This window comes from Anas acuta, chromosome 26, assembly GCF_963932015.1.
Source record: "Anas acuta chromosome 26, bAnaAcu1.1, whole genome shotgun sequence".
NCBI lineage: Eukaryota > Metazoa > Chordata > Aves > Anseriformes > Anatidae > Anas > Anas acuta.
Genome location: NC_089004.1, coordinates 5837153 through 5846908, shown reverse-complemented (window position 1 = coordinate 5846908; position 9756 = coordinate 5837153). Strand labels below are relative to the sequence as shown.

Here is a 9756-nt window from a genome sequence, read left to right as displayed (position 1 = left end):
CGCCGCCGGCCCCGCCGCCGCCTCACAGCAACAGGTCCCGGAGCGCCCCGGCCGCGTCCCGTCCCCCCGCCCGGCCCGGCCCGGCCCGGCCATGCCGCTCCGGCTGGCTCTCTGCCTGCTCGCCCTCTGCGGCCCCGCCGGCGGCGACGCCGCGCACGGTAAGTGCGGGGGGGGCCGGGGGGGGCCGCGGGGCACCGGGCGGCCGCGCCCGACGGCAGCTGGCGCGCCCCGTCCCGTCCCGTCCCGTCCCGTCCCGGCAGGTGCCTGCGGCGGCCCCAGCTCCCGGCGCCGTTACCGGGCTGTGCCCCGCGGCGCGCCCCGTCCGGCCCCAGGCAGCCGCTGCCGGTGGCCCGGGGCGGGGGGGGGGGGGGTCCGCTCCCCGCCGGTGCCCCGCCGCCCCGCGCCGCCGGCCCCGCGCGTCCCTCCCGCGGCGAGCCCCGGGGACGTCCCGGCCACCTCCGGCCGCGGCGGTCCCGGGGCTGCAGCGAGGCCCCGCCGCCGTGGCCCGCGTTAGGGCAGTGCCCGTGCCCGGTCCCGGTTCCCCGCTCGGGGCTGGAGGTGAGCGGAGCCCCCGGTGCTGCCGGCCCCGCAGCACCGCCCGGGGGGGTCCCGGTCCCCAGCGCCCCGGGGTGCTGAGCGCCGAGCCCCGGTGCTTTGCGAGCCGCCCGGCCCGGACGGGAAGAGCCGGGAGCCGCGGCCGGTTCCCGGTTTGGGTGTGGAGTTTGCAGCTCGGAGCCCCCCCGGGTCGGGTGGCCGTACCGGCAGCTTCCGCGGTGCTCGGAGGCAGCCCGGTGGCTCGGTGGCCGTTCCCTCGCAGGAGCCACCAGCGCCCCGGCCAGCCGGGATGGCAGCGGCCGTGCCAGCCCCGCTGCGCTGAGCCGAGGTCGCTGCCAGCCTCGGTGCTCCTGCTGCAGCGCTGGGGTTTCCGTCTTCTCCTCGTGCAGTCACGTTCGTCCCCATCACTCGCTGCCAGCGCGCGCAGGGAGCAGGGCTCGCAGGACAGCAGCAGGTCGAGGTGCCCCAGAGGACCGGGGGGATTCCCTGCAGGGGCTTTGGCCCCCAGGATCAGGTTTAGCATCGCCCCCGCCCATGGGATTTCTGCTCGCTGCTTGGTGAGGTCCAGTTCAAACACCGAGAGGCCCCGGGCACGAGCCCCCCGGTGCTGCCCTCCAGGCCCCGCTGCGGGCAGGAGCGTTGCAGCCTCGCTGGGTGGGGAAACCTGGAGGATGGGGCACCCAGAGAGCCCCCGCACTGCCCCCCCTATCCCGTGGCCATGGGCTCAGCCCGCAGCACGTCCCCGTTCCCTGCCCTGGCTGCGCGTGGGGGCAGCCGTGGGTCCGGCCACCCGGGTGCAGTGGGAGCTGTGGGGGCTCAGGCGCTCCTACAGGAGCTGGCCCTGTGGGAGGTGTGACAGTGGCTCCTGCTCCCCTGCTGGGGGCTCGGGGCTGCTCCTGCATCGTGGCCCGCTTCCCGTTCAGCCTCCCTGCGGCTTTGCCGTGAGCGTTGGGGCATCAGGACCCGTCCCAGCCCCGTGGCGTGGCTGGGCGCTGCCAAATGTGTTCAGAGCGCAGCCCTGGTCCGGGGTGAGGAGCTCGCTGAGCTCTCCTGCCCGCTGATGCTGTGCAGGGCGTTCGGGGCTCCCCGGGGCTATGGGGTGATGGGGGAGCACTGCAGCCTGGGCACTGGGGCGGGGGCAGGAGGTTCCCCTACGCAGCAGCAGAGGAGACTCCGTGTTTTGAATATTTTTTATTCTTTTTTTCTTATAAACATGTGAGCAGCTGACCCACTTTCTTTTGGCAAATGATCTGCGAAGGAAACTATTTTAAAGTAGCCAGAGATCCCTGCTGGGAAGATATCAGACTTGGAAACTACCTCCTGGGCACTGGGAGCACGGGGGGGCTCCTGGGTCGCACTGGGGACAAGCCGAAGCAGCACAGGGGGAATGGGGCGGCTCTCAGCGCCCAGGAGGGGCTGACCCTGCCTCCCCAGCACCGCGCGCCTCGCCGTGGGGACATCCTGGGGCCTCCCCTGGAGGCCTCTCCCTGTGGGCGTCGGGCACCCGTGGGCCATGGAAAAGCTGCGGAGGGATTTGGGGCTGGGAAGCTCTGGGCTGGCCGCGTGCGCGCAGCCTTGGGGCAGGTGCTACCGGCGCAGAGCCCCGGCTTTTGCACTGCCTAAATGCGGAGTTCGGGCTGCTGCTGGAGCCCCTCTCAGCCCTGAAGAAGCGCAGGGAGCAAGCAAGGATCAAACTTGGCTGCGGAGCTCCTGGGGCTGCTGCTGGCTGTGGGGATGCTGGTGCCGCTGCCACAGCCACGTCCTCAGCAAGGCTCCGCGCTGATCCACCACGGAGCTGTCGGCATCACTGCTGGCCCCGGGGGCTGCGGGGGCTGGGCAGGGGGGGACAGCCCCAGCGGGAGCACGGTGCAGAGCTGGCACCCAGCTTCTGGCTCAGTACCATGGGGGGAACTGGGGCCATGGGAGATGGTAAAGGAGAAATGGGCACGGGAGAGCGATTGATGAGAGGCAGATTGATGGAGTGCGGATGGACGCGTTGGCCCTGCTGCCACTTCTGGAGGTGCCCTGGGGTTCCCGGACACCTGCGGCTCGGGGCTGTCAGGGTTTGGATGGGCTCCGGTCCCCACAGGGAGCTGCTGCTGGCCACAGCCGCACCGAGAGCCCCTCGTGCTTAAGGCCAAACTGAAACGGGGCTCACGGGAGGGGACAGGGGGCCAGGTTTGGGTGCTGACACCCGCTGTGGATCCGGGCAGCCCAGTTGGAGGGGAGCGGCTCCAGCCCCGTGCTGGCGTGTCGGGCAGCAGGATCCGGCCCTGCCCCCAGCCCTTCCTCACATCTTTAGCCGTTTAGCAAACCTCAAACGCAGCTAATGAGAACATAAACCCAAATAAGCGTCAGAAGAGGCTGGTTCGCAGAGGCGGAAATTGCAAAGGAATCACTCACAAAAAAAAAAAAAAAATATAAATGATTTGCTCATGAGGTTAAGGAACAAACAGGCTTTTGACTCAGTGGGATCAGATGCTGCTGGGCTGGCTGCGGCCCAGGGGCTGTGTCAAGTGCCCTGTTTGCCGGCCGGCCCCGCACAAAGGCGGTGTGTGTCGGGCTCCCACGCGCGGGGTCGGTCCCTCCGCGGGGACACCGGTGCGCACCGGGGGACGCCGGCTCACGGTGCTGTGCAGGCACCACCGGCCCTGCTCTCTCTCTCCCCTTGGGCAGCGCTGTGGGGAGCGGGCTGTAGGGCCCCGTGCTGGCCCCCTGGGTGGGCAGCTCCTGGGGCATCGCACCCGCAGGGTGCCCACCCAGCCGTGCTGCTGGCGGGGCTTTGGGGTGCCAGCCGGGCTGCGTGAGAACGCGCACGGTGCTGGGGGCTGGTGCGGTCGCTTGGCACAGCACAGGCACCGTTAGCTCCCCCGAACAGCTCCCCGTGCAGCAGCCCGTGCGTGCCCTGGTGGTGGGGAGGGCGGCACGGCCACGCTGGGGTCCCCTCATCCTCTGCCCTCTCTGCAGGTGGGATCTGCTGGCTGCAGCAGGGGAAGGAGGCCAAGTGCACCATGATCCTGAAAACGGGCGTGACGTGGGAGGAATGCTGCGCCAACGGCAACGTGGACGTGGCCTGGTCTAATTACACCTACCCAGGCAACAAGATCAGCCTGCTGGGCTTCCTGGGGCTGGTGACCTGCCACCCCTGCAAAGGTGAGCGCGGCCGCTGCTGGGCACCAGGCTGGGGAGGCTCCTGGGGCTGAGCCCCGTGCTGGGGAGGACGCTGAGCCCGCGATGCAGCAGCCGTGGGGCAGGGCTGGGTCCCCCAGTGCCTTCCTGGGTCCCCAGGAGGGTGCTGCCGTGGGCCTGGGCCCGTGGCGCAGCCGCCAGCCCCGGGTCGCTCTCACTTCGTGTGCACTTTTGTGGCCCCTGGGGCACGGGGCCGTGCACCCTGCCCTGCGGCTCCTGGGCTGGCAGATTGCTGGGGCCTCCCGGCCCCGCTGCCCTCCCCAGGTCTGGTTAAAGGGAAACTTCTTTCAGTTTTTTTTAAGGGAAAAAGATCTATTTCTTCCCCCCTGCTCCCCCTTCCTCCTCCCAGCGCGTGTGTGTGAAATGGCTTTATATAACGGGCAGCTCCAGAAATGGAAACTCTCCAGCTGTGAGTTCCAGGCCCTCCAGATGTTTTGGCGCACGCCGGAGGCACGGATCCCCTCGTCGCACTTGCGTGGCCGTGTGAGAACATGCTCGAGGACCTGCTGACCACAGTAGTCAGGAGCAGGTCTTTGGAAGGTCACTTCGTTATTTGCTTAAAGCAGGGGAAAAAAAAAAAGGCTCTTAACGAACAGCCTCTCACAGCGCCTCCACGCTGCCCCTCAGTGCTTCAGCCCCCAGCCTGCTCCTCTGGCCTCGGCCGCCCTGGCTGAGCTTGGGGACGCAGCCGGCAAGGTCCTGGCCCTGGTGTGCTCCCTGTGGCAGCCAGGGAGGTTGGGCAGTGCCAGGGCACCAGCGCTGGCACCAGCTGCTCTCCCAGGCTGGAGGAGGCTCCTTGGCCAGGGGGGTCTGCAGCAGGGCTGGGGGTGCACAGGGTGACCGCGGTGGTCAGAGAGCAGGACCTGGGCAGAATGCAGCCAAGGGAAAATGGATGGAGAGCCCGGCTGGCACGTACGCCACCACTCTCCACCCTTCCAAAAGCCCCGCTGGTCCCATCCAGATGCGGCTGCCGTGTGCTCCCCGCCGGGCTCCGGGGGCTTGGCAGAGCTGGGGGCTGGGGCAGTGCCCGCTGCGGGCCCGTGGGGCTGGCCCAGGTCAGCCCGGGGTAATGGGGTCGCAGCCGCCAGCCCCACAGCAGCAGCCAGGGCGGCCGAGCCCTGCGGGAAGGCGCTGGCCGGGCCCTGGGGGCTGCAGAAATTCCTGGCTCCAGCTGCTGGGGACGCGGTGTCCCCCCCAGGGACCCAGCGCGGACGGGAGAGCCAGGCCATGGGGCCAGGCCATGGGGCCGGGTCACAGGCGGATGCTTCTGCAGCCTCACGGCCTCGCTGAGATGGGGCGGGCGGATGGACGGACAGAGGGGCCACGCTGCCATACCCCTCCGTGCCCCGTCTTGTCCCTGCCGCGCTGCCCCTGCCCTCGGAGCCGTTTTGGGCAGGCCCCAGCTATGGAAATCAAGGAGCAAACCAGGAAACCGCCCGTCTCCCACCGGGGAATTTCCCCTGGGAACCTGGGCCAAGCAGACAGGGGATTTCCCCTTCCCCACCTCCCCCCCCGCCGTCTCCCCAGGTGACCCCAGTCTTCTGCGGGGAAATCCCCCTGCTTTATCTGCAGGCATCTCCCCGCTGACATCTTCCCAGCACACACCCTGTCTGCGGGAATCCCTCCTGCTCTGGGGGAAATCGGGCTCGGGGTTCTCTTCCCTCCCCACTCCGGGTGCTGACAGACCTGGGGCCTGGGGTCCTGCCTCCCCCGTCCCCAGGGCCGCCCGGAGTCCCTCTGGGGTGGCGCTGGGGGTGTCCGGACGTGGGGTAAGGGGCTCGCAGCTGCCCCACACGCTGCTCCCCTCCTGCTCCCGGTGCAGCCAGCGGCGTTGGGGCCCCCTCTGTCCCCTGCTCCCGGGGCCGCGGTGGCCCCAGGGCGCTTTGAGCCCCGCCGCCGTGCTGCGGGGAGGCGACCCGCGGGACAATGCGCCCGTCTGTCTCGCCTGCTCCCGCCGGGAAGCGGACGGGACGGGGGATCTGCCGCTCGCTGCCGTGACCCGCTCTTGTGTTCAAGTCACGGAGGCCTGGAGCAAAACAGGGCTGGGTATTGTCTGATTAAAGCGGAGCTCTTGATTGCCCAGACAACTCGCAAAGCCCAGTTCCTTCTGGAGGATCTGGGGCCTTACAGAGATAGATTTTTTCCATTGCATAAGAAAAAGAAATGTCTCCTTCCAAAAAAATAAATACATAGAAATGAATTAGCTGGTGCTGATCTGAGGGCCAGCTCTCTGGCTGGGGTAAGTGTTGGCTGATAGCTCAGCGCCGCAGCCAACGACCTGCTCCTTCGCAGCGCTGAGCAGATCCAGATGCTGCTGCAGGCAGCGCTCGCGCGGCGCAGCCCCCGCGGGGCCCGGGGGCAGCCCCAGGTGAGCCCCGGCGCGGTGCCGCGGGGCCGTGCCGCGTCCTGACGCTCTGCCCCCAACCCCGTTTCTCCCCAGAGAGCTGCGAGGGGGTGGTGTGCGGCCCCGACAAGGTGTGCAAGATGAAGCACGGGCGGCCCCAGTGCGCCTGCGCCCCCGACTGCTCCAGCCTGCCCCGCAAGCTGCAGGTCTGCGGCTCCGACGGCTACACCTACCGGGACGAGTGCGACCTGCTGACGGCCAAGTGCAGAGACCACCCCGACCTGGAAGTGATGTACCAGGGCAAATGCAAAAGTAGGTTGGGTCGTGCCCCTGCCCTGCCCCATCCCCGCTCCCCGCGGCTCCCGGTGCCGTGAGGGCGGTCGGAGCCCGGCAGCACCGCGTGGCCCCAGGTCACACACGCGCCCGTCGGTCCTCCCGGTGCCCTGCGAGGTCCTGCAGGGGTGAGAGCCCGCCTGGGTCGGGCACGAGCTGCCCGCACACCGCGCGCTGCCCCCACCTCTCCCGCCCCAGGCAGCCAGGGCTAACGTGAGCCCAGCCACCGAGGCTGCAGCCTCTGCAGATGGAGATGCCGCTGCGGTGCCCTCCCCTCCCGTGGCGCATCAGGAGCAGATCCGCAGCCCAGGTTTGGGGGCTCTGCCATGCCCCGGTGGGGGGGCGGACGAGCCCGGCCCCCGGCTCCCAGCTGCATCTCCCCGCCTGAGCGCTGTGCAGAGGAGTTCACTCGCGGCCGAGCTCGCTGGCCCCGGCATCGCCCCCGCGCCGCTGCCTGCAGCAGGGTGGAGCGGCTCGGAGCTGGCACCCGCTCCGGGGCCCCGGCCCCGGCACCCCAGTGGGGACGCAGCGGTGAGAGCCGGGCGGCCGAGGAGCTGCCTCGGATGCCGAAGCGGCTCGTCAGTGCAACGGGGGATTCGGCCTCGCCGCGGCTGGGGAATAGCAGTCCGTAAAATGTCACTTCCAAACATCAAGCCCCTTTTTTGTTGTTTTGTTAAAGAGAGCAGTAATCCTCCTTTCCCTGCCAAGAACTGTCAGAATTATTATGATTATTTTTGCCAGCCCTCCTCTCTGAAATGCTTTGCCTGTCAAGCTCTGGACTGCACAGTAAAATTTGGGGCAAGAAATGTGAGTTGCGAGCTGGGAGTTGCAGATGCCAAGTCTCCTTCCAATCCGGCAGGAAAATAGAGGAAGGAGGAGGGAAGGCTTCAAACAGTGTTTACAGCGTCCGGGGAGCACGCCGGGCCCAGCCGTGCCCCCATGCCGGCGTGGGGCTGGTGCCACGGGGGCGGCCGGCTGCGCAGGGCCTGCGGGCTGGGGGTGCACAAAGCCCCCCGCCCTCCTGCACAGCTCCGAGCCCTGCCCGGGGCCTGATCCTGCCCCTGCGGACCCTCGCCGCCCCTGCTCTCTCTGCCAAGGCACCTGCGTGGGGCCGCTTGTCCCAGCCAGGTCCCGTCGGCCAAGCCGGGCTCCGGCCCCGCGCCCTCTCTCGGGTGCTGTTTCGGGGCCGTCGGCTCCCCCCGGCCGTTGGCTCCTGCCCCTCGTCCCCGCGCGGCCGGCGGTGCCAGGTCCCTGCCTGGGGCTGCTGAGCCGCGTCCGCGTTGTGCTTCCCCGCAGAGTCCTGCTCCAGCGTGGTGTGCCCCGGCACCCACACCTGCGTGGTGGACCAGACGGGCAGCGCGCACTGCGTGACGTGCCGGACGGCTCCGTGCCCTGAGCCCACCAGCCTGGACCATGCCCTGTGTGGCAACAACAACGTCACCTACCCGTCGGCGTGCCACCTGCGGCGGGCCACGTGCCACCTGGGGCGCTCCATCGGCGTGCGCCACTACGGGAGCTGCTCGGGTGAGCGGGGCGCGGGGCACGGGGGGGCTGCTGGCACAGGGCTCTGCCCCCCTGCTGCACCCACTCACCTCTTTCCCCCTTTTCTGCCCCCGTTTCCAGCCGCAGCCAAGTTCTCCCTGGAGACGGACAACGCCGAGGAAAACTACGTGTGAATCCTTCCTTCGCCGCGAGGCCGGACCCAGGAGACAGGGGCATTATGTGTATATTGTACAAACCATATACCCGATATTTATTAAGATAAAAGGTCCTTATTTATATCTGTGTATGTTATGCAGTCGCAGAGGGCCCGGCTCCCGGCCCTGCCGGGGCTGCGCGGGGCCACCCGGGCTGCTCCGTGCCCGCGGCGTCGAGGGGGCGTCCGCACCGCCGCGCGCTGCCCCCCCCACGTGTCCTTGGACGGCCGCCCCGGGCCTATTTATTTTTGGATTGAATTCTTGGTACTCTGCTGACGTTTCTGGCCGGGACCTCGGGGTCAAGTGGGAATCTGCGCTTTATCTTTCCCCGGAGGGGCTCAGCCCCAGCTGCCAGCAGCAGGAAGCGGAGCACGGAGCTGCGCCGGGTTTGGGACGGGTGGGTTTATATTTTTATACACACATACATAGATATACACACATGTATATGTGTATGGCATTCTCCCCTGAAGTTTCAGCGCGTGTTTGTTAAAGCTGATGTTAGCTGAGGCTCTCCCAGGCCCACCCAGACCAGGCTTCCAGCCCTCTCGGTGTGATGGGGGCGCAGCCTGCGGCTCGCCCTCGCTCACCCCGCCGTGCCCAAACCCCCCCAGCGAGCAGCCCGGGCTGCTGCGGGGCAGAGGGCAGCGGAGCCCCCATGGGGGCACAGGGCAGGAGCGTCCCTGGGACCCCTGGCCCCGCTCTGGGGCAGGCACAGCCCCCTCCGGCCCCCGTCTCCCGCACCCAGCGCTCTCTCACCCCCTCTGTATTTATTGTTACTTCTCTCTCTTTTTGTGTGCGTTGTGACCTGTGTAAATACCATCTCGTCTCTGACACCGAGAAGCTGTTGCCTTTATATAAATATCATATATATAATATATATATAAATACCCTATTTTCTATTTTTGTATGATTGTGTTCCGATTCCTGAGGCAGAAGCTATGGGAACATATACATTTCCTATTCCATATTGTTAGGAGCATTTTACGGCTGTGTTACAATTTGGATTACAATTAAAAAATGAATAAAAGGTGCTGCGGGTCTGGTTTTGTTGTGCTGCTGCATCCCACGGGGCTGTGCCCCCGTGCCGTGGGACCTGCAGGGCGGCAGCAGCTGTGGGGCAGGGGGGGCGTGCAGGGGGGTGCCTGGTGCATGCGGCAGCGCGTCCCAGGAGCTTTGTCCCCCCCCGGTAGCGGCCGTCCCGCCGTGGGCACCGGCCCCAGCTGGCAGCAGCGGCAGCGTCCCCGTGGCGGGGAGCAGGTGAAGTGCGCCCTGCTCGGCCCCAGCTCCCCGGCTGCACCAGGCCACCGCCAGCATCTGGTTCAGCTTTGTGTTGGGGTTTTTCCACCCTGGCCAAGTCTCTCCGAGCAGCAACAAGAAAGGAAAAGGGAGAGAGAGGAGGGGAAAAAAAAAAAAAAGAAAAAGAGAGCAACCAGCAATGCAAATCAAATATGTTCCTAATATCAGTGAGTGCCGTAAGGGTTTGGTATTTCACAAAACAATTCCTGCCATTAATTGAGTCCTGATGTGCGACGCTCCCCCGGCGGACGCAGTCGCAGGAGCCGGGCTGCAGCCTGCGGCTTGGCTCCCGCGGGACGCCAGGAGCTGCGGCCGTGCCCCCGGCCGGGTCCCCTGCCCCAA

At 67.3% G+C, this 9756-nt stretch overlaps 1 protein-coding gene across 1 annotated transcript; it reads left to right on the top strand.

The window, feature by feature from the left end:
- Window positions 1–9149, top strand: FSTL3 (follistatin like 3). Its single transcript, XM_068662030.1, has 5 exons — window positions 1–158; window positions 3523–3708; window positions 6185–6400; window positions 7718–7945; window positions 8045–9149. The coding sequence occupies exons 1-5, from the start codon at window positions 92–94 to the stop codon at window positions 8095–8097; spliced, it is 750 nt and encodes a 249-aa protein (XP_068518131.1). The 5' UTR covers window positions 1–91; the 3' UTR covers window positions 8098–9149.
- The last annotated feature ends 607 nt before the right edge of the window (window positions 9150–9756 follow it).